Raw genomic sequence first — 27,510 nt, forward strand, 5'->3', positions numbered from 1 at the left:
CCAGATTCATCCCAACCGGGTCGTACCCTCTACCTGTCTTCACCTATCCTCACTTCACCACCCTGGCCCCGCCACCCCCTTTATCTGCAGCTCCCCCTCACACCCACCCCCAGTCCTGAAGGAGGGTTACACCGAAACATCGACCTCTCCTGATGCTGCCTGGCTTGCTGTGTTCTTCCAGCTGCCTCCTGCCTATCTATTTTGAATTCCAGCATCTGCAGTTTTTTTTGTCTCTCACCATGTGCGTAGAGATAAAGCAGTTAACATTTCCAGTTCTGAACTCAAAATGTTAACTCTATTTACACACACACACACACACACACACACTGCCAGAGATGTTAACTTTCTCCAGCTCCTACATCTATCTTACAGCCATGATCTCCCAGCTGATCGCTGCAAGATACCCTCGCGTGGCTTGATCTAAATTTATCAAAGACTCCTGTTACAAAACAGGGCAGAGCAAATGAACTAAACTGTACTGGCTACACGGATCTGTGCTCATACTTGCTCTTGACTCAACACTGCACCAGCCATTACAGAGGTTTCCTTTCACAGATGTTATGACGCATCGTTAGAGCGGGTGTGTGACGATGCTGCGACTTTCTGTCCCAGTCTCAGTCCCAGAGAGAGACTGAACGATAGGTGGCAAGCCCTCTGTGTGAACATAAGCAGCTTGTGAGGCTGAGAGTTCATTTTAAAAGGCGTAACAATAGAAGCAGCCTGGCTGGATGTGGCCAACTCTCACAGAACCAGCCTTTCTAGTTTTTTTTAAGTTTGTAGGGTTTGCTTTAAGCTGTTGTTGTTGGAGACTCAACAGGACAGAAGCTGCTGGAGGCTTGAAAAGCTAGAAGTGATTTTTTTTCCCCCCTTTCTCAGTTACCGCGAGAAGTTGGGTGTTTCTGTCTGCTGCTGCGTTACTTGTGAGACAAAGCTATTTCTCTGAATCTGCCAAGAGGTGTGTTTATGGGAATGTTACTACCTTGGAACAGTTAATCAGTAATAGTTACTGTATCTATTATTCAGTTAAGGTTTCCAAAACAGGTATGTTATTCTCAGTTCTTTTTTGTTCTGTTGTATTTTAACGATAGCATTTGAATTAGTAGTTTCTTGCTTAACGTGGAGTAGTTTGACCAATCTGGAACCCAGCATGCTACATCTGCCTTTAAAATAAGAAAAAGTTAGGGTCTAGGCTACCTTCTTAAAATATTTTGAGGGGTTCTGGTTTGGCCCACACAGGTAGGACTTGAATCTGCTGGCTCAGAGGTGGGGGCGTTACCATTACAACACAAAGACCTGTAATCAGTACCATTTACAACATGCATACTAATATATTGCACATGGCACGGACTAATTAACACAGGGACACTCCATAATGCCGTTCTTATTTCAACCACATCTCAATCACCTTCTCCTGTTGTTCAGAGAGGTCACTTCCAATAAAACAATCCGCCGAGAATCTGATGGGATCGGGCCCAATGCAAATTTGCCCTGCCTTTTATCCTCATTGAGGCCAGCAGTAATTGTAACGAGGAGACATACCCAATCCCGTGACATGCCCTCCCAGTGAAAGGTGTTAAATAACCATGGGTGCAGACATCTCTCAAAGAGGGATGGGTTTTCCAGGTGGGGCTGAGACCCTCTCCTGGGGATACAGTCCACGTTACAACGCTGCATTCCAGCCGCCTCACTCTGCCGGCCTGTTGGGGGCAGCGTACCAGGAGGCAGGAGGTTCCCGCTCAGAGGCTGCAGTAAAGGCAGAAGGCAGCATGTTGCCAGGCAATGCCATGGATGGCCAGGAGGCGAGGGATGATGGGTAATTTTGACATGCAGCGCTCCCCGCATGGACAGACCCCTTGACGCACACCTCAGTGAGGTTAAGGGGCCATTAAGTGGTTGTAAGGAGGTCTGCCGTTACCTTCTTTATTTAAAAATTCAACACAGGAACCTCTCAATTCAACATTTTTGAAATGGTGCCCACTGAATTTCCAGTGCTGCAGGAATTTAAAAATACAGTGCTCTGTCTCTTTTGTGTATGTGTGTCCATGTCTATAACTCTTTAGAATCATAGAATCCCTAGTGTGGAAGTAAGCCATTTGGCCCATCAAGTCTGAACCAACCCTCTGAACAGCATCCCAAACAGCCCCCTAGCCTATCTTTGATTAGATAACATGATGATGCCCGGATGGATTTGTCTGCCCAGACGTTGATTAAGGGCTAAATACTAGGCCGGGACTCTTCGGAGTACATCCCAAACTTCTCTGAGGCAATGCCATGAGATGGTCTTGTCTGTAAGACGGTGTTTCAGTCAATCAATCACTCGACTCCTGGAGTGGGACTTTTAACATTGAGCGTTGGGGATTCCGAACCCCAAACAGAGCCACGGCAGACAGGCAGGGTGCAGCGCTAAAGTTTCGGCCGACAGCAGCCCAGGGACGGAGATTATTCGGCCCGTTGAATTTGCACTCGCTCTTCTGAAGAGCAGCCCAGTTAGTCCCACTGCCCTGCTCTACACACAATGTTCTTCTCCCAATCTCCTTCAGTACCTACTTCTCCATCAGCGATTCCCGGGAGGGAGGGGATGGGCGGTCAGGACTGTGTTTCTTCCAGGGAAGGAGACCGAGAGGAGATTCAGAAGAGGTTTCCGCATTCACCAAGGGTCTGGGCAGGCTGGATAGGGAGAAACTGCTCCCACCAGTAACAGGGTGGGGAAATGAGAGGGCGCGGATTTAGAAATAATCGGCAAAATAAAAAGCGATGGCGATAGAGATAAAATTCTTTCAGGCGGCAGGAGATGGATTTGGAATGGGATGACTGAGTGGATTGAGCCATTCAAATGGGATTTGACTGTTATTGGAAAATGGTGAAGACACAGGGCTATTGGGAGCACGGCGCTCAGTGAAAATGCCCAGTCAGGAAGTCAGGGCAGACAGGATGGGCTGAACGGCCTCCTTTGGCTCTGGTTCTGACACTGTTGTGAGATGTCTTCCCTTTGTGAAGGGTTCTGTTAAACCTGTAACCATTATCCCATTGGAACATCGAATTGTAACCTCTTTCTTTGTGGCAGTGTGTGTCCTCCTGCTACCCCTGGTTCATTTGACAGGTATCTTATGCACGGTGACTCAGTGGCTGGTACTGCTGTCCCACAGCGCCAGGGACCAAGGTTCGATCCCAGCCTCGGGCAACTTTCTGCGTGGAGTTTGCACACATTCTCCCCGTGTCTGGGTGGGTTTCCTCTGGGTGCTCCGGTTTCCTCCCACAGTCCAAAGATATGCAGGTTAGGGTGAATTGGCCATGGAAAATTGCCTCATAGTGTTCAGAGATGGGCAGGCTAAATGAGTTAGCCATGGGGAAATGCAGGGTTACAGGGAGGTGGGTCTGGGTGGGATGCTCTTTGGAGGGTCAGTACAGACTCAGTGGGCTGAATGGTCTGCTTTGGCACTGCAGGGATCCTATGATTATACTTGTGCCCTCTGCTTATTGGACCCCCATTCATATCCCTCAACCACCATCATTTCAAAAAATCAAAATGGCGGCCTGGTGTCTACTTGTCGCACTGCTGTTGGGATCTTGCCGGGTGCAGATCGGTTTCCAAGGTAACGGCAGTAAGCATACTGCAAAAGAGTTCTTCCCTGGCCATAAAGTGCTTCAGGACAAGTAGGGCCCAGTGAGGCGGTGCTAAGCGAATGGGGGAACGTTTATTTTCATGGTAAACAAGCCACTGTGCCAGAACCGGGAAGGCGGGTGTGGAATGGGATTATCCATCAGAAACGTATCCCCATCACATTTCCCTCTTTTGGGTGGCACGGTGGCTCAGCGGTTAGCACTGATGCCTCACAGCGCCAGGGACCCAGGTTCAATTCCCACCTAAGGACACTGTCTGTGTGGGGTTTGCACATTCTCCCTGTGTCTGGGTGGGTTTCCTCTGGGTGCTCCGGTTTCCTCCCACAATCCAAAGATGTGCAGGTTAGATGAATTAGCCGAGCTAAATTGCCCCACAGTGTTAGGTACATTAGTCAGGGGTAAACGTAGGGGAATAGGTGTGGGTGGGTTGCTCTTCGGAGGGTCGGTGTGGACTTGTTGGGCTGAAGGGCCTGTTTCCATACTGTAGGAAATCTAATCTAATCTAAACTCTGGTGATGGTCATACCCCTTTTTTAATGTCCCTTTCCGTATGCTAGCCTGTACAACATATACCCAGCTCTTGTTGATTCGGATATTGTGCAGTTTATTTGCAGCACGATTTATGGCCACAATATCCCAGACTTGCTCTCATCGTCTAGGTTCTGTTGTGACTAATGTTACACAGAAAACTCACTGAACCAGCTGCAGACAGGGACTGGAGGGGGACACTTTTATATCGCATATCCCGAGGTTGTCTTAAAGATACAGCCCTGTTTGGCCTGATATTCATGTTACAATACGAGACATTTAACTGTGGGGGAACATCAACGTGACAATGCGGGCAGTGGAAACCTCACAATCGTCACCTTTCTCAACCTAAGTGGTTAGCACTGCTGTCTCACAGCGCCTGAGACCCCCGGGTTCAATTCCCGACTCAGGCGACTGACTGTGTGGAGTTTGCACATTCTCCCCGTGTCTGCGTGGGTTTCCTCCGGGTGCTCCGGTTTCCTCCCACAGATCAAAGATGTGCGGGTCAGGTGAATTGGCCATGCTAAATTGCCCGTAGTGTTAGCTAAGGGGTAAATGTAGGGGTATGGGTGGGTTGCGCTTCGGCGGGTCGGTGTGGACTTGTTGGGCCGAAGGGCCTGTTTCCACACTGTAAGTAATCTAATCTAAAAAAATCCAGTGGGACCAAGTCAGCCGAGGGGCTGCGGAGAAGGTTTAGATTTTATTGTCACGTGTGCTCAAGTACAGGAGTACAGTGAAAAGTGTATAATGGCGCCACACACGGCACCATCTTAGGGACAAAGGAACCTAGTGTACAAAAAAAACCTCGAGGAGAAAGTGAGGTCTGCAGATGCTGGAGTATCAGAGCTGAAAATGTGTTGCTGGAAAAGCGCAGCAGGTCAGGCAGCATCCAAGGAACAAGAAATTCGACATTTCAGGCATAAGCCCTTCATCAGTCCATTCCTGATGAAGGGCTTATGCCCGAAACGTCGAATTTCCTGTTCCTTGGATGCTGCCTGACCTGCTGCGCTTTTCCAGCAACACATTTTCAGCTACAAAAAAAACTCAGGTACAAAGTAGTAAAAGGTGCAAAGTTTGAAAAGTTAAGCATTAAGTAGAAAAGTAAAGAAATAAGGTAATAGTTAACACAATGAGTCCTTCTTAATATAAACGAGAAAAACGAAGGAATAAAGTTAAAAGTTCAAGCTTTTTGAGGGGACTGAATGCATGCCCCGGCCTGTTGTGATTGTTAGAATGCAGGATGCTCATTGACTGAAAGTCACACAGAGTCTGCACAGGTCAGTCCCTTTGCTGACTAGACGTTTTAAGAAGTCTTTGACAAATCGCCCCTTTTGAAACGATTCACAGACTCAGATGCTAATGCGGTACTCAGGTCGCCAAGGCAACCGGGGCCAACAAAACCTCCCGCCCACAACCCCCAACCCCTTCTCGACAAAAGGAACACAATGGGGCCTGTCAAGTGTTAGTTGCCACCGGCGCTGCCTGTTTAATGCAGGCAGTGGACCATGATTTGACCCACACACACATACACTCAGAGGGAAAAAATAAACAGGGTGGAGAAGAAAGGCCTCAGATTCGTCTCAGGGTAGGCCGGGATGGATGGAATGCAGGAGCGGGAAGGGGAGAGAGGGTGGGAGAACACAATGTCGCTAACGTGACAAGTGGACAATGGCAAGGCAACTGCTTTTTTTTTGCTAATTCACTTGTGGGGCGTGGGTGTCGCTGGCTGGCTTTCATTTCTCACCCGTCCCCAGTTAACCTCGAGAAGGTGGTGGTAACCAGTATTGTAGATACACGTGCGCGTGTCTGCTTGTGTATCTGTATGCGTATGTGTCTGCATGAGTGTGTCTATGTGAGCACGTGTGTGTGAGCATGTGTCTATGTGACCATGAGTGTGTCAGCGTGGGTCTATGTGACTGTGAGTGTGTCAGCGCGCATCTGAGAGATCGTGAGTGTGTGTCTGTGACCATGCGTGTGTGTGTGTGTGTGTGTCTGAGATTGTGAGTGTGTGTGTGTGTCTGTGACTGACACAGAGAGTGTGTAAGTGCGTGTCTATGTGAACGTGTGTCCACGTGACCGAAAGTCTGTCAGTGCGTATCCATGTGAGTGTCTGCGTGAGTGCACATGCGTGTGTTTGTGTGCATGTGTGTGAGTGTGTGCATGTACATCTGTGCCTTTTGTGTGATTGTGTGTGCACAGACTGCAGCCCAGCTCCTCAGCAATCCTGGGCCAGCAGGGGAGTCAGACAAGCTGCTTGCAATGGTTTTAGTAACTGAGCTGATGATTACAGGGTACTGGTGACGATGGTTAAAGGAGGGGTCCAGGCAGTACTCTGCCTTGCCCACAATAGGCTTCTTCACCGGTCAATGCTATCAGGGAAACTGGTTACACCACAATAAAGCCACAATAATTCATTATAACAACCCCCTCACTGTGACATTCAAACATCACACACCCCCCACTGTGACACTCTGATAATAACCCACCCCTGTCTGTGACACTCCGATATATCCCACCCCTCACAGTGACACTCCGATAAAACCCACCCCTCACTGTGACACTCCGATATATCCCACCCCTCACTGTGACACTCTGATATATCACACCCCTCACTGTGACACTGATATAACCCACCCTTCACTGTGACACTCTGATATATCCTACCCCTTCACTGTGACACTCTGATATAACCCACCCCTCACTGTGACACTCTGATATAACTCACCCCTCACTGTGACACTCTGATATATCCCACCCCTCACTGACATTCTGATATATCCCACCCCGCACAGTGACACACTGATATAACCCACCCCTCACTGTGACACTCTGATATAACCCACCCCTCACTGTGACACTCTGATATAACCCACCCTTCACTGTGACACACTGATATAACCCACCCCTCACAGTGACACTCTGATATATCACACCCCTCACTGTGACTCTATGATATAACCTACCCTTCACTATAACACTCTGATATAACCCACCCCTCACTGTAACACTCTAATATAACCCACCCCTCACTGACACTGATATATCACACCCCTCGCTGTGACACTCTGATATAACCCACCCCTCACTGCGCCCCTCTGATATACTACACCCCTCGCTGTAACACTCTGATATATCACACCCCTCACTGCGCCCCTCTGATATAACCTACCCCTCACTGTGACTCTATGATATAACCCACCCTTCACTATAACACTCTGATATAACCCACCCCTCACTGGAACACTCTGATATAACCCACCCCTCACTGTGACTCTATGATATAACCCACCCTACACAATAACACTCTGATATAACCCACCCCTCACTGGAACACTCTGATATAACCCACCCCTCACTGTGACTCTATGATATAACCCACCCTACACAATAGCACTCTGATATAACCCACCCCTCACTGACACTCTGACATATCACACCCCTCGCTGTGACGCTCTGAAATATCCCACCCCTCACTGTGATGCTCTGATATAACCCACCCCTCGCTGTGACACTCTGATATATCCCACCCCTCGCTGTGACACTCTGATATATCCCACCCCTCGCTGTGACACTCTGATATAACCCACCCCTCACTGTAACACTGTGATATAACCCACCCCTCACTGACACTCTGAAATATCCCACCTCTCACTGTGATGATCTGATATAACACACCCCTCACTGTGACACTCTGATATATCACACCCCTCACTGTAACACTCTGATATATCACACCCCTCACTGTGACACTCATTTGTTGTATATACACTTGTGTACATGCATGCACACAGAGACAGAATCACAGGGGCATTGCTATACAGAAGGAGGCTGCTCGGCCCACCATCTCGACACTGGCTGTTCATGACTTTGTGCCAACCCCCTACCTCCTCCCCGCACCCTTTCTATCCAAAGAGTTGCCCAGCGCCCTCTGGAATCGATCAATTCAACTTGCCTCCACCACACTCTGGGGCATTGCTTTCAACAGGAGGTAACCAGCCCCCCCTTTTCATTACGTTCTGCGACCTCTGTGTGGACAAATGAGTGGCAGACACACACAAAGAAAAACAGCGAGACCTTCCAAACTTTCAGTTTTGTCCTTTCATCATGATATTTTTGAGAGAAATAACGCGTATGGTTCTCTGCCTGTGATCAGACCCGATATAGTCCATTAACTTCAGCGGGGAATGTCAGGTTACCAGAAGGTCAAGGACCATTGCAGAGACAGGCAGCTGACAATCTCTTGGAGCTGAAGAGGTCAGCGCACATCAGGCAGGAGATACTAACAGAAGGGGCTTTTCCACTATCAGCTGCCTGACAGACTGAGAGACTCTGTCTGAGAGATAAAGCTGGGAGACAGACAGACAGACAGACAGAATGGTGGGGGAGGGTGGTGATAGCACCTTGGGAAGACCGTAGGAGGAGCACATTCTCCCGACAGCCCATCGTGCCCTTGATCTGCCAGACCGTAATAAGTTATCAGAGATACCCATTCAACCGTGGGCACCACAGATACACACCGAGTGAGGGGATTTGTTTCACAGAGGGCAATGCCTCGGTAAACTGCGATGACAGCAGACGCATCCCTCCACCCCCTTCCCCCACCCCACCCGCTCTTCATTTTCAGTTGCTCCCACTTTCTGACCGTTGCTACTTGTGCCTCCACCTGGTGGTGGGCAAGGTCTGGGCCCCAGGCCGCAGCCTGCGAAGACGGTGCTGGGGAGATGCCAGGCTACTCTAGGTCTCGCTCCCCACCCCCCTGGCATTTGTGTGGCATGAATGTTCCTTGCCACTTGTCAGCCCAAGCCTGGATATTGCCCAGATCTTGTTTCATTTGAACAGGGATTGCTTCAGTATCTGAGGAGTCACAGATGGTACTGAATCCTGTGCAATCACTAGTGAACATCCCCACTTCTGACCTTATGATGGAGGGAAGGTCATTGATGGAGCAGCTGCAGATTTTTGGGCCCAGCACATTCCCCTGAAGAACTCCTGCAAAGATGCCCTGGAGCTGGGATGACTGACCTCCAACAACTATGACCATCTTCCTATGTGTCAGATATGACTCCAACCAGGGGGGAGTTTACAATTTGGCATCCATTGTTTCCAGTTTTGCTAGCACTCCTTGATGCCACACTCGGTCAAATGCAGCCTTGATAGTCTCTCTCTCTCTCTCTCTCTCTCTCTCTCTCTCCTCTTCATCTTTCCCCCACCCACTTCTTTCATTCTGTCTTCCTTGCCTCCACCACCCTCCTTCCCTCTGTCCACCTCTCTTCACTCTCCCCCTCTGCTCCTACTCCCTTCTCTCCCCCACCTTCATTTCCTCCTCTGATTCCGCCTCCCTTCTCTCTCTCTCACTCCTCCTCCTTGCTTCTCAAACTCTTCTTCCACATTCCCTCTCTCTTTCTCTGTCTCACCTCCCTTCTCTCTCCTCCCCCACCTCACTTCTCTCTCTCTCTCTCTCTCACACACGCACACACCTTCCCTCTCCATCACTTGGCCTTTGGATGAGTTTGGGAACTTGGAGCCTGTTAATGAGCCTGTAATTCAGTGAGCTATCCATCAGCTCCTGGCATCTGCAGGGGTATGGGGCTAGGCCTATCACCAAACTCTGTTTGCTGAGGTTGCTGGGATTATTTTCTGCGACTCTGTATACACGGAACAACGTGGAATATAGCATTCTGCTGCCAACATCCAAGCTTCAATCAGTAATGCCACTTGACATTTGCACTTTGACCCCCTCCCACTCAAGCAGAATGAGCTCAGGGTTAAAGTTCAAAGGCCAGATTTGCAGCAACATCTATGAGCCCTACTGGATCCATACAGAAAGCAGATAAAGGCCATTCGCCCCATCTGCGACCATGCTGGTTCTTTGAAAGCGTTCTCATAGAGACGTACATTACAGGTACAGACCCGTCAGTCCAACTCATCCATGCCGACTAGATATCCCGACTTAATCCAGCCCCATTTAGCTCATATCCCTCTCATCCCTTCCCCAATTAACTCTTGCACTTTCCCATACACTGGCAAATATTCCCAGTTCTTATTTTTACTCCAGCTCCCCAGGATTGAATGTGCTTCCCTGATTCTTACAGAGAACGTAGACCCGGACCCATCAACTGACTGCATTTAAAAAGCAGAACATTCTGGTCAATGTCACCTCTGGCTCTTCTGTCGAACACCTTCAACCTGTAACCCTTCCTGGTGTATCTGTAGGCCTCACCCTTCTAGGCAAGGCCTAGGATGAGGGGATAGATCTAAGCCCCAATATCTGGGGTCTGGGGTCTGGCCTCCAGGAGGCGCAGGCCAGGAAGCCTACCACGATGCCGGGCCCTGCTCCTGAAGTGATGGAGGTCTCGAGTGGAGATGGTGTTGATGAGGAAAATCCATTGTTGAAAATCCACTGTCCTCCCCCAGAGGCCTTCATCAAAATAAACAAATAGAGCAACTCGCTTCATTAGGCTTTCACAAGGGACCAGGAGCTTAAGGCAACTGAAGGCTGAACTCCCAGTGGAGCGACAAAACAAATCTCTCAGCAAAGCACCAGCCTCGATCAGCTTCCAATCAGGAGAACAATGGATTCAGCATTTCCCTGAGTCGCTCCCCTCCACCATCATTCCAGACTTGGAATCCCTACAGTGCGGAAAGATGTCATTCGGCCCATCGAGTATACACCGACTCTCCCACCCAGACCCAGCTCTCCACCCTATCTCTGCAACTCCCACCTAGCCTGCACATCCCTGGACGCTACAAGACAATTTACCATGGCCAATCCACCCAAACCTGCATATCTTTGGACTGTGGGAGGAAATCGGAGCATCCGGAGGAAACCCACACAGACACGGGGAGAACGTGCAAACGCCACACAGACAGTCGCCCCGAGGCTGGAATCTAACCTGGGTCCCTGGCGCCGTCTGCCGCCCTGTCACCCACGTGAATCCAGCCCTGGCTGATCTGACTTTCTGTGCGTTCGGGAGGGCGGACATTAACTTGGGTTAACCGAATCCTCAGCTGGGTTTCAAGGCTGCTCCGGAAGGTTCCGTGCCCACGTCCCATTCCAGAAGAGAGACAAGGGAAAAAAAAATGGAGGCTGATACTCCAGGCCCTGAGCCAAGTAGTTGAGACTTATCACTTGAAATGCTGTAAACAGAGACCCCCTCAACTGGACCTGTTCTGAACGGGGAGCCGGGGTAAATATTCGCCCTAGGTGCTGTGGCTAATTATTATCCCTCGAAAAATGTCAAATAACGCTCACCGTCATACCATGATGGGATCTCACTGTGCACACTCGGGTTACGTCCAAAGTTAACAGCAGCTGCATTGTTTCACTCACGAGTGACAAAAGGCGCTACGGAAATGCACGTTGCTTCCTGCCCTCCCCCCAACAAACCTGGTGCAGGTTAAAATCCCTAACGCACAGAGTCAACCCAGCAGCCGTTAGTTCTGGTATAAATTGTACCCCTGCTAAAGGATGAGGTGATGCATTGCCACGGTAACTAATCTGGCCACGCGGCAGTGTCTCTGCACAATGAAACGCCGAGTCCTGGTCAAAGGTCACCTCCGCGATTGTTACCTGGAATGTGGAGGCTGGAGGAGGAGGCCAAAGGATGGGGAGACGTTGCTAGGGGAGGGGAAGAGGTCGAGAGGAGGGTGTATACTTCCTGCGGAGTGAACCGAATGGAAATGCAGGGGGAGGGCAGCCTGTTCCCAGGCACATACACACGTATTCACGGTCAAGAGGGAGTGACCCCTTTCTGCAAACCACAAGGAAACATGTCCCTGTCACTTGCAGTTGGCAGTGGGCCAGGTTAGCAAGTCACGTAAACTTGAAAGGGTTCAGAAAGGATTTTCACAAGGACGTTGCCAGGGCTGGAGGGTTTGTGCTGCAGGGAGGGGCTGGGGCTGTTTTCCCTGGAGCGGAGGCTGAGGGGTGACCTTATAGAGGTTTATAAAATCATGAGGGGCATGGATAGGATAAATAGACAAGGTATTTTCCCCTGGGGTGGGGGAGTCCAGAACTAGACGGTATGGATTTAGGGCGAGAGGGGAAAGATTTAAAAGGGATCAAGGGGGCAACTTTTTCACACAGAGGGTGGTGCATGTATGGAATGAGCTGCCAGAGGAAGTGGTGGAGACTGGTACAATTACAGCATTTAAAAGGCATCTGGATGGGTATATGAATAGGAAGGGTTTGGAGGGATATGGGCCGGGTGCTGGCAGGTGGGACTAGATTGGGTTGGGATATCTGGTCGGTATGGACGGGTTGGACCGAAGGGTCTGTTTCCGCGCTGTACATCTTTGTGACTCTATGACTGTATGATTCCACAATTCTTTGAGCTAATCTCAGTCAGTCAGGTGCCACACAAATTATACTTGTCGCAAAAAACAGAAGTTGCTGGAAAAGCTCAGCAGGTCTGGCAGCATCTATGTGAGAAAGCAGACCGTGTTTTCTCCCCGACAATGGAGTCATGGTTTCTCTGGACTCTTGCAGGGTGTTTTTTAATTACCGAATTCAAACCTCACCCTCTGCCCGGTCGGGATTTGAACTCAGGTTAAACGTGCTCCCATGTGCCACAGAGGGGGGACATATTTGCATGCTATTCAAATCTCGCCCCCTCCAGTAACAATTAACCCGAAAAATGCGGATTTACTGGAAACCCTCCTGTCTCAACAGTTTGCTAATCTATTTCTCTGGTAAACAGCCGTAAATGTTAATGCTGGGGTTTCTGAGCACTTGGCCGGCAACAGGGCCCACATTTTCCAGAGGTGAACTGCTGAGTGTTTTTTATGGGCGGCACAGTGGTTAGCACTGCTGCCTCACAGCGCCAGGGACCCGGGTTCAATTCCAGCCTCAGGCGACCGTCTGGGTGGAGTTTGCACATTCTCCCCGTGTCTGCGTGGATTCCCTCTGGGTGCTCCGGTTTCCTCCCACAATCCAAAGGTGCGCAGGTCAGGTGGATTGGCCGTGCTAAATTGCCCGCAGTGATAGGTGGAGGGGTAAATGTAGGGGAATGGCTCCAGGTGGGTTGCTCTTCGGTGGGTCGGTGTGGACTTGTTGGGCCGAAGGGCCTGTTTCAACACTGACAGTAATCTAATGCCAAAAGCCGAGTGCTTCAGAGCTGCTGGGCGAAGCGAGGCTGGGATCGCTTTTCCGTGGACCCCTCTCACAGCACAGTGTCCACTGTCGCCATTCTAATGTGACAGCCCATTAGCACACAGCAAGATCCCACTATCAGTGGCGAGATGGCAGCCAATGTTGACACCTGCTGGGGGATAAACCGTGGTCAAGGTACTGAGGGTGGTAGGTTTTTTTGGTGGGGGTGGGGAACTTGAGTGTTTTGCTTGGCTGTGGGATCTCTCCTATCGGGTCCAGCTGAGAGAGAGGGGGGCAAGCAGGGGCCTCTGTGTAGCATTTGAGCTGAAAAACAGTGCCCCCCAAAGGCCGGAGGTCCCGGGTGGCAGGTTTGGAGGATGGGTTTGGGACGGGCAAGGAGAGAGGAACCTAGAAAAGGGTGGGTGAATTGTGGGGGTGGGGGGGAAACGAGATAGGGAGGCCAGGGGTGAGTGAGGAGGGTTATCTAACATCTCCAACCCCTTTCTGGAAACATGTGGAATGGGGGAAGGAGACACGGCCCGAATCGCGTTCCTGTGGTTTTCAGTCGAATAGCCTTATTTACTACGATCATCCCACAACCAATGTGCACAATTCTCACTCCCCCACCACTCCCCCACCCCTCCCCCTCCCCCACACCCAACCCGATCCTGAGACCGAATCTGACGAAGATTGGACTTCTGTAATCGAGCCAAATGGGATGGGAAACATGAACTCTGTCTGCTCTCTCTGTGCACAGAGGCTGCCGGGTAACACCCTCAAGGTGGGAACTGCGGAGTGTGGAGTGTTTCACCTCCCCTATCCCCAATTCTAGTTTGATTTAATCCCTGCCCTCCCTTTCACGTTTTGATCAGGCAGCGTTGCCCCTTGTTGGGAAGGGCTCTACTGGTCACTGGCCACTCGGGCGTTCCATTCCCTCCTGCTGGTGGGATATAAATAAGCATTTCTGTGCTCTTTGTCGGTCTTCGCTGTGCCTGACGTCTGCACCCACCACAACGTGGGGGCCAGGGTAAAATACGCAAAAGTAGCCGGGTTGCGCCGTCAATTTCTGCGTCATCTTTCCAATTCCCAGGATGCGCTCTGAGCTGTTTGACCCTAGCTGGTCATGGGCTCCGGTACCTGGGCATAGACTGGCACTTTCACGATGTTTTTTCTCTCTCTCTTGTGCCCACCGGCGGTGATACCTTACGGCAGAGTCGTCAGTGGGCGGAAATCAGGGCGCGATTTGGAAACCGTGGTACCCCGACGCACGCTCACGGAAAACAGGGATCACACCCCGTCTTCAAGTGACAACCCGTCTGACTCCTGAAGGAGCTCACTCGTGGATCAGGGAGAGCGGGACACGGCAATCTTTTATTCTACCTGGAAATCGGCAGAACCAAATGGTTGTCAGGTTCAAGGCAGGGTGAAGCGAAACGCCTTTCTTTTTAAAAAAAAAATGCTTGGAAGGGTGTTGCCAGGGTTGGAGGGTTTGAGCTACAGGGAGAGGCTGAACAGGCTGGGGCTGTTTTCCCTGGAGCGTTGGAGGCTGAGGGGTGACCTTATGGAGGTTTATAAAATCATGAGGGACATGGATAGAATAAATAGACAAGGTATTTTCCCCAGGGTAGGGGAGTCCAGACTAGACAGTATAGGTTTAGAGTGAGAGGGGAAAATTTTAAAAGGGATCAAAGGGGCAACGTTTTCACAGAGGGTGGTACATGTATGGAATGAGCTGCCAGAGGGAGTGATGGAGGCTGGTACAATTACAACATTTAAAAGGCATCTGGATGGGTATATAAATAGGAAGGGTTTGGAGGGATAGGGGCCAAATGCTGGCAAATGGGACTAGATTAGGTTGGGATATCTGGTCGGCATGGATGGGTTGGACCGAAGGGTCTGTTTCCGTGCTGTACGTCTCTATGGCTCTATTTGGGGAATCTTGTATCAGATGGTGTCCAGTGGCAGAATCCAACATGGCTGCCGCCTGCCTTTGGTGCTGGGCTTGGGCCTGATCTCTGGAGGTTCACCGGGCAGGCACGGAGTTCGTCTCACCCCCTCCCCCAGGGTTCGTGCTGGGTCCTGGACCCAGAAATCATTTGAATGTCGGGTTTTCAATCCCCGTTTGAGAGAGAGAAAACCCTGATTGTTGACTTCGCATTGGGTCAACTTCTCCTAGTTGAATTTGTGTGGTACAAATCCAGTCCCTTTACGTTGTCACTCAGCCTGGACAACAGAGTACAGTTAGCGCTGCACTTTCTCAACAAATACATCCAGGGTATAGCAAGGGCTTAAAATACCAAAGTAAAGCTTTGTTTACTCTTTTGAACCGAAGGTAAAGCTCCCCCTACACTGTCCTATCAAATTCTGCCAGAGTAGTTGTAGCATGGATTAGATACAATGCAAACTTACCTCTACACTGAGGGCAAATACAGGGTTAGACATAAAGTATAGCTCCCTCTACTATTAAACTGAAAAGGCAAGTTGCCTCTACACTGTTCCTGTCACACACTCCAAGTCTGGGGCAGCATGATGTCAGACACAGAGTAAAGATCCCACTAATCTTTCAAACTTTAAATAAAGCTCAGTTGACACTGTTCCCATCAAACACTCCCAGGACAGGGACAGCACGGGGTTAGATACAGAGTAAAGCTCTCTCTACACTGATCCCATCAAACACTCCCAGGACAGGGACAGCACAGATACAGAGTAAAGCCCCCTGAACTCCTTTAAAAGTCAAGGACACTTTCTCCATCAAACCCTCCCCCAGAACATGGTGAGATCGAGAGTAAAGCTGTTTCTGTGCCTCTCATAATTTTATACATGTCTATCAGGTCACCTCTGACATGCTCGTGAAAGCAATCCAAGTTTGGCCAACATCTCCCACCAGCTCATACCCTCCAATCCAGGCAACATGGATTTTTCACCAACTCTGTCCCCTCCACAGCCTACAGTCTAGCAACCAGATCCACACGACATGTCCACATCTGCCTGGATGCTGCTAGCGGGGCTCCTGTGAGGAACCCTACATGATACAGTGTCAACGCTGATAGGGGAGGGGAGGGGAGGGGATCCCTGGTGGTGGAGTCCGTTTGGAGGTGGCGGAAATGACGACGGATGATACGATGTATGTGGAGGTTGGTGGGGTGGTATCTGAGGACCAGTGGGGTTCTGTCCTGGTGGCGATTGGAGGGGCGGAGCTCAAGGGTGGAGGAGCGGGAAGTGGAGGAGATGTGGTGAAGAGCATCGTCAATCACGTCTGGAGGGAAATTGCGGTCTTTGAAGAAGGAGGCCATCTGGGTTGTTCAGTACTGGAATTGGTCCTCCTGGGAGCAGATGCGGCAGAGACGAAGGAATTGGGAATATGGGATAGCGTTTTTACAGGGGGCAGGGTGGGAGGAGGTGTAGTCTAGGTAGCTGTGGGAGTCGGTCGGTTTGTAGTAAATGTCCGTGTTGATTTGGTTGCCCGAGATAGAAATGGAGAGGTCTAGGAAGGGGAGGGAGGAGTCTGAGACTGTCCAGGTAAATTTGAGGTCGGGTGGAAGGTGTTGATAAAGCACCGATACAGTCATCGATGTAGCGGAGGAAAAGGTGGGGGGTGGTGCCAGTGTAGCTGTGGAAGATGGACTGTTCCACATATCCTACGAAGAGGCAGGCATAGCTGGGGCCCATGCGGGTGCCCATGGCTACTCCTTTGGTTTGGAGGAAATGGGAGGATTGGAAAGAGAAGTTGTTCAGAGTGAGAACAACACCCTAGTGAGCTAACCAACTAAGGTAAGGGAAGGGGGAAGATGGGATACCTGGATAAAATGTCTCCCTTTCCATGGGAAGGGCCAATCACCCAGTCAGCAGCCAAAAGGGAGGAGAGAGGCAAGGGTTCCCACGGCTCCACTGAGTGGAGGAAGGGCATTGCTACAGACCTTTACGGACCGTACTGCTCTAACGCGCGATTCGTTAACACAAACCCGCCATAACTCGGAATGGGGACTCGGCTTCTGAAACTCAAAAGTTTCAACGCGAGTGCTGGTTACAACGCCATTGCTTCTGACAGTGCTGCTCTCACAGTGATACCCTTACAGCGCGGGATAGCGCGAGAACGGAACCACCGTGCTACAGCGGAACTGGCTGGACTGGCGCCACTGCGGGGGTGGGGGGCAAAGCAAGACCTCCACCCCCCACCCCACCCCAGGTGCTGAAGGGGTTAACCCGGTCGAGTTGGTGCAGCCTTACGGGAACCCGGCCCCTCCCTCGTTAGACGCGCTCGGATAGCTTTTCTCTCCCGGGCACAAGACAACTCCACACAGCTGCAATTGTCTGTGACTCTGTCTGCGCACACACACACACACACACACACACACACACACACACACATTGAAATTCCAATGGCCCAGACTGGAATCTCTGTTTGTGTGTGCGTGTGAAAACTACCACGGTGGTGCTAGCCTTTCTAAGCTGGGGGAGTTGCAAGGAGATGTGAAATCTGCGCTGAGGTTGCTGACAACACTGGGCCAGGGATAAAAACGAAATTGAGAGGGGAATTGGGGTTTAAAAGGAAAGCTGATTCATTCATAAAGGACTTTTATCATGCGGCATCCAAATCTACTTTCTGCACATCAACTTAAGCTCGTCACAGAGATGCACAGCACGGAAACAGACCCTTCGGTCCATCCCGTCCAGGCTGACCCAGATATCCCAACCCAATCTCGTCCCACCTGCCAGCACCCGGCCCATATCCCTCGAAACCCTTCCTCTTCATTTACCCATCCAGATGCCTTTTAAATGTTGCAACTGTACCAGCCTCCACCACTTCCTCTGGCAGCTCATTCCATACACACACCACTCACCGCATGAAAAGGTTTCCCCTTAGGTCCCTTTTATATCTTTCCCCTCTCACCCTAAACCGATGCCCTCTCGTTTTGGACTCCCCCCACCCCAGGGGAAAGACCTTCTCTATTCACCCTATCCATGCCCCTCATGATTTTATAAACCTCGAGAAGGTCACCGCTCAGCCTCTGATGCTCCAGGGAAAACAGCCCGAGAATTACCCACACTCCCTGGAGCACTGTCAGGACTGACCTGCACACTTTCACCCTTTGGTAAGCACCCCTACATTTAATATCGGGAACCAGGTGAATCTGCAGTTATCACCCACCATCCAAATACAATTATACTATCTAATTCGCAGTTCGGGAGTGATCGAATAGCTTTCCTTAGCGAAAAATGGGGGAATCTGCATTTTTTTGCAACTAAGCATCCCAAATCACTCGGGGCAGAGTCGGGGTGGGGGGAAGATTAAGTTCCCATTGTTAGAAGGGGTATTTGCAGGGGACCAGGGGCGAATTGAATTGCCTATGTGAAGACAAGATGGGCTGCACGCCCTCCTTCCACACTGTACCCGTTCGCCCATTATCTAAAATCCAAGATGGCTGCCACGTGGGCCGTACCAGCCAGAGCTTATCTGCTCCGCCCCTTCCTGCCCTCGTTTCTTTTCTCTCTCTCTTCCCCCCCCCCACTCTCCGACTTTTTCCTCTTCTGTCAGTGAGTCAAGAGTGGAGCAGGGATGGAGGGCAGGGGCCCAGAGTGGGGGTGGGGGGGGGTCAGTGCAGGGACAGGAAGGGTAGGGGGAGGTGAGCTGGAGAGGGGATGGAGGGCAGTGGCCCAGAGTGGGGGAGGGGGAGGTGAGCTGGAGAGGGGATGGTGAGATGGCGGGCAGGGGTAGGGGGGGCAATGACCGCGACCAGGGATGGGGATGGGGCAGTGACTGTGAGTGGGGACGGGGGGGTGGGTGTGCAGTGACTGTGAGTGGGGGTGGGGGGGTGCAGTGACTGTGAGTGGGGACGGGGGCGTTGGGGGGTGTGCAGTGACTGTGAGTGGGGACGGGGGGGTGGGGGTGCAGTGACTGTGAGTGGGGGTGGGGGGGTGCAGTGACTGTGAGTGGGGACGGGGGCGTTGGGGGGTGTGCAGTGACTGTGAGTGGGGACGGAGGGGTGGGGGGGTGCAGTGACTGTGAGTGGGGACGGGGGCGTTGGGGGGTGTGCAGTGACTGTGAGTGGGGACGGAGGGGTGGGGGGGTGTGCAGTGACTGTGAGAGGGGACGGGGGGTGGGGGTGTGCAGTGACTGTGAGTGGGGACGGAGGGGTGGGGGGGTGCAGTGACTGTGAGTGGGGACGGGGGGGTGGGGGGGGTGCAGTGACTGTGAGTGGGGACGGGGGGGTGGGGGGGGTGCAGTGACTGTGAGTGGGGACGGGGGGGGTGGGGGTGTGCAGTGACTGTGAGTGGGGACGGAGGGGTGGGGGGGGTGCAGTGACTGTGAGTGGGGACGGAGGGGTGGGGGGTGTGCAGTGACTGTGAGAGGGGACGGGGGGGTGGGGGGGGTGCAGTGACTGTGAGTGGGGACGGGGGGGTGGGGGGTGTGCAGTGACTGTGAGTGGGGACGGGGGGGTGGGGGTGTGCAGTGACTGTGAGTGGGGACGGAGGGGTGGGGGGTGTGCAGTGACTGTGAGTGGGGACGGGGGCGTTGGGGGGGTGAGGGTGCAGTGACTGTGAGTGGGGACGGGGGCGTTGGGGGGGGTGCAGTGACTGTGAGTGGGGACGGGGGGTGGGGGGTGTGCAGTGACTGTGAGTGGGGACGGAGGGGTGGGGGGGTGAGGGTGCAGTGACTGTGAGTGGGGACGGGGGCGTTGGGGGGGTGAGGGTGCAGTGACTGTGAGTGGGGACGGGGGCGTTGGGGGGGTGAGGGTGCAGTGACTGTGAGTGGGGACGGGGGCGTTGGGGGGGTGCAGTGACTGTGAGTGGGGACGGGGGCGTTGGGGGGGTGCAGTGACTGTGAGTGGGGACGGGGGCGTTGGGGGGTGTGCAGTGACTGTGAGTGGGGGTGGGGGGGTGCAGTGACTGTGAGTGGGGACGGGGGGGTGGGGGGGGTGCAGTGACTGTGAGTGGGGACGGGGGGGGTGGGGGGGTGCAGTGACTGTGAGTGGGGACGGAGGGGTGGGGGGGGTGCAGTGACTGTGAGTGGGGACGGGGGGGTGGGGGTGTGTGCAGTGACTGTGAGAGGGGACGGGGGGGTGGGGGGGGGTGCAGTGACTGTGAGTGGGGACGGGGGGGTGGGGGGGGGTGCAGTGACTGTGAGTGGGGACGGGGGGGTGGGGGGGTGCAGTGACTGTGAGTGGGGACGGAGGGATGGGGGGGGTGCAGTGACTGTGAGCGGGGACAGGGGTGGGGTCAGTGACCCAGAGCGGAGTGGCTCCAGTGGCCTGTGTACCTGGAACAAAGATGGCTGCCGGTTGTGAACCAGTGGAGGATGGTCAGATCACTTGGAAGCCCCTTCCAGAAAGACTGTGATGTCTACATTTTTAGCTTTATATCCCATTTTCCTAACTTACACTTTGTATATCTGTAGTGAAGTGTAACCTCTTTTCTTTATTTTCTCCCATTTTGAGTACCTAAGATTGGTCCTTGGTATCCAAGATGGCGCCGCGTGTTGGTGACATTGCACACTTTTCACCCTACTCCCGTTTGTTTGGAACACGAGTACGTGCGACAATAAACCTAACTCTAACTCTAACTTCCAACACTCTCCCCTGAGGAGCAGTTATAATTCTGGGCCTCCCCAGGCAGGCTGGCTGCCCTGTCGAACCGGTTCAGAATTTCCCCACGTTTTCAGCGAGTTTGCTTCTCGTTTTTTCTAAACCCCGGGAAATATCGGGCACCGTCTCCTCAACGCTCGCTCAAGCGGATTAAGGGAAGCTGTTTGACGGGAAAGGAAAGTCGCTCTTGGTCGGGGTGGGGTAGTTTTACCAGTGGATTAGCGCTAACTCTGGCCGGCCTGAGAAAATCCCCTCTGTCACCTCGGCAACCAAAGGCCTCCCATTCGTTGATGACGAGGATCAGCTCCAAATCTCTCCCCACCCCCACACAACAAGTTCTCTTCACAACCCTCTTCCTGCTCCCCCCATCACTTACCGTCCCGTCCTCTCCTGCTACTCTGTGGAATGTGATTACGAGCTTTTGTGGAATTTGAAGTTAATCGTCAAATGGCAAGCACGTGAAAGGTGCAGACAGACCTACTGTGGATAAATCCCAGCTCCTAGATGGCCCGAGCAATGTTGTGTGCAGTTCTGGCTGTTTTGCTACAGGAAGGATTTTATTAAATTGGACAGGGTGCTGGAAAGGTTTACCAGCGTGGACTGGAGCCGTTTGAGTTATAAGGAGAGGATGGGACTTTTTATAGAATCCCTACAGTATGGAAACAGGCCCTTCAGCCCAACAGGTCCCCCGGAGCATAGTACGTTGAGGGAGCACCTTACATATGTTTCTAAAATCAGGAAGGGGGGGGATGCACAGGGTGGGGGATTATCAGACTTGGGGGGGGGGGGCTTATTTTTAAAGGTGAGAGGACAAAGGTTTCAAAAAGACATGGGGGCAGTTCTTTTTCTATAAAAAAAACACAGGAGTTATGGCCGGCATGGACTGGTTAGACCAATGGGTCTGTCCCCATTCTGTGTGACTCCATAAGGTGAATGGCTAAGGTCCTTTCTCCAGGGTTGGGGGGCAGTCCCAACACTAGAGGGCATAGGTTTAAGGTGAGAGGGGGGAGATTTAAAAGGGACCTGGGGTGGGGGGGGGGGCAACTTTTTCACACAGAGGGTGGTGCGTGTATGGAATGAGCTGCCAGAGGAAGTGGTGGAGGTTGGTACAATTACAACATTTAAAAGACATCTGGATGGGGACAGGAATAGGAAGGGTTTGGAGGGATATGGGCCAAGTGCTGGCGAATGGGACTAGATTAATTTGGGAAACTTGGTCGACATGGACGGGTTGGGCCGAAGGGTCTGTTTATGACTCTAAAAGGCTTTCGCTGTGTCAACCTCCATCCCCTTGCATCGCCTCCCCCCATCCTAATCCTCTTCCCTATCACACCCCCACCCTTTTCAAAGCCACTTGAAAGCAGGGAGAGTTTAATATCTCTTGAGAGGGGCAGGAGGACTGTGGGGTAGGTGTGGGGGAGGGGAAGGAGGTGGGGAAGAAGAGATTGAGGTGAGACCTAATCCGAAGACCTCAAAATTCTTGAAGACTTTTGAACAAACGGACAAGCAGGGCCGGTGGGTCAGGTAACGGGGGGGGGGTGTATTTTAATGTGATTGTCAAAGAAAAGAAACTGAAGGGAATGCACTGGGGGGAGGGGGGAGGGGGGTGGGGGTGGTGGTGGAGGGCAATGTTTCCTTCTCAAAATGAGTTGGCCTAATTGGAAAGGATCTGCGTAAGATGGAGGGTGGGGAGGAGATCCAACAGGGAATTTCCACAACGAAATTGCAACCTTACCTACAAATGATTAAAATGAAAAAGGCGGGGAAGAAGGGAAAGGTTTTGGGGAAAGGACATGGAGGAGATTTGGGAGCAGGGTGTGGTGGGGGTGAAAAATCGGTCAGTCTAAAGAGATGCAGTGGGCGCACAATCTCTCTCCGCCAAATAGTTGGGCAGACTGGCACCAGCGATAAACACCACCAGTAAGGGCTGGTCTCTCTTTATCTGAATTCTTTATGCCGAGAGATGCTATCACAGAGTTCTGAATGCGTTTTTTTTTTAAGAAAGGATCCACCACCATTCGTCTGAGTTTCTAACGAGGAGAGCAATTTGCCAACGCTGCGTCACCAGGGGCAGCAGAATGACCACGCCAATGAGGGGAAGGGTAGGGTGAGAGGGAGGGAGGGGAATGGTGTTGGGGATGGGTGGGGTGGGGGGGAAGAGAACGCCCCCCTCTCTGCAGTGCCCACCTCTCTAACTACTTCTAGGGCGTTGGTGGACACCGGTGTGCTCCCTCTCTATGGACAACCAGGCATGAAGAGAAACAATGGGTGGCACGGTGGCTTAGCGGTTAGCACCCCTCCCTTACCGCACCAGGGACCCGGTTTCGATTCCACCCTTGGGGGCGACTGTCTATGTGGAGTTTGCACATTCTCCCAGTGTCTGCGCGGGTTTTCTCCGGGTGCTCCGGTTTCCTCCCACACAGTCCAAAGACGTGCGGGTCAGGGTGGATTGGCTAAACGGCCCCTCATGTCACAGAGCTAGCTGCGTTAGCCATGGGGGAAAGGCAGGGAGAGGGTGGGGTGCTCTTCGGAGGGCCAGTGCGGTCTCACGGGGCCAAATAGCCTGTTTCCACACTGCAGGGATTCTATGAGAAGTGGGCCCAACGGTCTGAGGCAATGGGACTGAGTGGTTCTGAATTGAGCCCGAAGATCTCTAAAGAAGAGTCACATCAGACTCTGGTTTCTCTCTGTCTCTGCAGATGCTGTCAGAAAAAGTATCGACCTCAAAACTGACCAGCCACACTTTTGGAATACCTAGTACCCGATGCCTGAGCGATCCTCGGGGATCCTTGCGAGGGAAGAAATCGGTCCTCCTGCTTCTCTACCTAAACCGGGCCATCCCTTGGTTTCCTGAGGCCACAGCCCCATGCTCTGGATTCCAGAGTCAGGGGAAATATCTGCTCCCTGTGTTCTAGTCTCTGGACCAGCAAACCTGACCATAGCTCGGAAGCCGCCAGTTCAACTTCCACTACTGCGCTTCCGATATTTAAATTCAATTAACCTTTCCAACACAAGGGAAAGTGCGGGATTGAGCGCGACCCATCACCACTTTCTGAGACTATTATCGATCACCGCAAAAAAAGGTCTATGGTTCACTGACGTCCTTTTGGTTCAGGATAACCGCTGAATCTCTCGGCCTTCACCGAACTCCAGACCCACGTCTCTTAACTGCCCTTTGATGAGAAAGATGGAAAGCATGTAGAAACGATTGACAAGGATGTTGCCGGGGTTGGAGGAGCTGAGCTCCAGGGAGAGGCTGAACAGGCTGGGGCTGTTTTCCCTGGAGCGCCAGAGGCTGAGGGGTGACCTTATAGAGGTTTATAAAATCATGAGGGACATGGATAGGGTAAATAGACAAAGTCTTTTCCCTGGGGTCGGGGAGTCCAGAACTAGAGGGCATAGGTTTTTAAAAGGGAACTAAGGGGCAACATTTCCACGCCGAAGGTGGTGCGTGTATGGAATGAGCTACCAGAGGAAGTGGTGGAGGCTGGTACAATTACAGCATTTAAAAGGCATCTATGGGTATATGAATGGGAAGGGTTTGGAGGGATATGGGCCGGGTGCTGGCAAATGGGACTAGACTGGGTTGGGATATCTGGTTGGCATGGACGGGTTGGACCGAAGGGTCTGTTTCCGTGCCGTACAGCTATATGACTCAATGACTAAGACTATACTTGCTCAGAGGGCAACTGGAGAAGGTTTATAAACACTGGCTCAGTCGGTGACACCCACATCTCGTGACAGGTTAAAGAAAGGCCCTTTAGAAAGGAAGATCACCACTTGAACTTACGACCTGCAGGAGTTTGCGGCTGAGCCTGCTCAATCTCTCATCATGGGACAATCCCTCTTCATCTCAGCTCTCATTTGAGGCACTCCATATCCAAACGCAACAAGATCTGGACAATATCTAGGCTTGGGGCTGACAAGTAGTAAGTACCATTCGCGCTACACAAAGGCCAGGCTATGACCATCACCAATGAGAGACAATCTGACCACCACCCCTTGACATTCAATGGCGTTACCATCGCTGTATCCCCCACCATCAACATCCTGGGGGATTACTATTGACCAGAAACTCAACTGGATTGGTCATATAAATGCAGTGACTGCAAGAGCAAGTCAGAGGCTAGGAATCCCTCAGTGAGTAACTCACCTCCTGTCCCACCATCTACAAGGCACAAGTCAGGAGGGTGATGGAATACTCCCCACTTGTCTGGATGGGGGCAGCTCCAACGACACTCAAGCAGCTTGACACCATCCAGGACAAAACAGCCCACTTGATTGGCACCACACCCCCACTCCCTCCACCACCAACGCTCAGTAGCAGCAGTGTGTGCTATCTTGACTATGCACTGCAGCAATTACCTGAAGCATCACGCTGCTAATGAGCGTTCCCTCACGGTCGCTTGTGTCAAAATCCTGGAATTCCTTCCCCAATGGCATTGTGGGTCAACCCACAGCAGGCGGACTGCAGCAGTTCAAGATGGCAGCTCACCCCCCACCACCACCTTCTCAAGGTGGGGGGGGGGGGGGGGGGCGCAATAAATGCAGGTCAGGCCAGAGAACCCCTGGGTCTTCCCGTCTCGTTGTGCCACACCGCGAGGGGTTACTCAGTACTCACCCAGATTGACCTGCGCTCCCGATAGGCTGACGGCCGCCCCCAGCGACAGGAGGACCAATAGCAACGCGGGCCGCATCATTCCGAGGCGGTGCGGACGGGGACCGGACTGCCGTTCGTTATGAGCTCCTCATTTCTGGAAAGAGAGAAGAGACCCGGCGTCACTCACAGGAACAGCAGCAACCACAGGCCAATCAGCCCCTCCAGCCCCGTTCTCTCTCTCTCTCCATTGGATGTGGAGGTGGTAGGGACGGGGATGTTAACCTGCCTTCCAGAAACTGAGGAGAGTGGGTGCAGCGCTGGATTTGTGCATCAACTCATCGCTAGATAGAACAAGACATGAGAAAAAGTAACTGAGTTCAATCATATAGTATACTCCAGCATTTTCCCTACTACTGATGTTCGGTGTTGAATTCCCAATTCTCACCCTTGCTCATTGTTTAAAATACTGCTGTGCATTTACCACACTCCAAACTACTGCCAGAAACGATAGCATTTTGGAAGTTGCTGGCCGTATTCCCAATATTCCCATGGCCGCCTCCTTTTGTATTTGATATGTCGATTATCAGAATGTAGGGATTGATCCATTTTCTGTTCCTGTTAATTTCTATTCTTGCACTCTTAGTGATTTTAAAAACACTAATATCCCACAATTCCTCCTTCCCAATAAATCCTTGCTTCCTGGATTTGGGTACAATTGCAATGTTTAAAAGACATTTGGATGGATACATGAACGGGAAAGGTTTGGAGGGATATGGGCCAGGAGCAGGCAGGGTGGGACTAGTTTAGCTTGGGATTATGGGGGGGCATGGACTGGTTGGACCGAAGGGTCTGTTTCTGTGCTGTAGGACTATCTGGGATTCCCAACTGGATAATCCAAACAGTTTAATCATGGCTGACCTATATCCCTCACAATCGATATTACAGACCGGGCACTATTCTAACCAAGAATGTCCTGCCAAATGAATGTTTTTTAAAATAAAACCCACCAATCAGGCTTCCTAGGACATTGAGGAGCCAGTACTATTGGAGTAGCGATTTAGAGCGATACAACAGTTAGCACTGCCGCCTCACGGCACCTAGGACCTGGGTTCGATTCCGGCCTCGGGCAACTGTCTGGGCGGAGTTTGCACATTCTCCCCGTGTCTGTGCGGGTTTCCTCCCACAGTCTAAAGATGTGCAGGCTAGGTGAACTGGTCCATGCTAAATTGCCCCTTAGTGTCCAGGGATGTGCAGGCTGAGTGGGTTAGCCACAGGGAATTGCAGGGTTACAGGGGATAAGGGAGGGGCATGAGTCTGGGATGGGATGCTCCTCAGTGTGGGCTCAGTGGGCTGAATAGCCTGCTTCCATATCGTAGCTTCCATACAGCGTCGTTTCCGGGTTCAATTCGGGTGACTGTCTGTGTGGAGATTACGCGTTCTCCCAGTGTCTGAGTGGGGTTTCCTCCGGGTGCTCCGGTTTCCTCCCGCAGTCCAAAGACGTGCAGGTTGGCGTAAATTGGCCCGTGCTAAATTGCCCACACTGTTCAGGGATGTGTAGGTTAGCTGCAATAGTCAGGAGAAAATATAGGGTAGGGGATTGGGTCTGGGTGGGTTGCTCTCCGGAGGGTCGGTGCAGACTTGTTGGGCCGAAGGGCCTGTTGCCACACTGTGGGGAATCTATGACGTGTCATCCTTGCAAACGTCCCTGGGATCGAGCAGAATGCAAATAGGTCATTTGGTGGGGAATTGGTGATTCCCTATGCACGGGGTGACAGGGACGATAGGGGCAGTCACTACTGCTTCCAAAATTCCCACCTTACCCCTCCGACCTGACTCTGAAGGGGCTTCGTTGGCTGTACAGTGCTTCCATCACCGAAGAGGTCAAACAAATGCAAACCTACCCATCCCCTCTCCACCCTCACTGGGTAACTGAGCGACAGACTACACTCGGAGATTCATTCACTGCAAAATCGAAGAGCCAGAAACTGTGAACGGGGTCAGCGATGGGATGGTCTCATCAGACTGAATACAAGCACTATCTCTTTCTACTCGGCCACATTTTCTCCAGCTTTAACTCCTTTTTCTTAA

The 27,510-nt window shown here is 51.9% G+C and overlaps 1 protein-coding gene across 9 annotated transcripts in view; it reads right to left on the reverse strand.

Annotated features, from left to right (window-relative positions):
- The window catches only part of LOC132832819 (discoidin domain-containing receptor 2-like), a 242,759-nt gene that overhangs the window by 109,918 nt on the left and 105,331 nt on the right, over window positions 1–27,510 (reverse strand). For all 9 annotated transcript variants that reach the window (XM_060850980.1, XM_060850981.1, XM_060850984.1 and 6 more), the window contains one exon: window positions 25,444–25,576. In XM_060850980.1, the coding sequence (XP_060706963.1) occupies window positions 25,444–25,522 (79 nt within the window). In that variant the 5' untranslated portion in view covers window positions 25,523–25,576. The remainder of the gene's footprint in view (window positions 1–25,443; window positions 25,577–27,510) is intronic.

The sequence above is a fragment of the Hemiscyllium ocellatum genome, chromosome 35 (genome assembly GCF_020745735.1).
Source record: "Hemiscyllium ocellatum isolate sHemOce1 chromosome 35, sHemOce1.pat.X.cur, whole genome shotgun sequence".
In the NCBI taxonomy this organism is placed as follows: Eukaryota; Metazoa; Chordata; class Chondrichthyes; order Orectolobiformes; family Hemiscylliidae; genus Hemiscyllium; species Hemiscyllium ocellatum.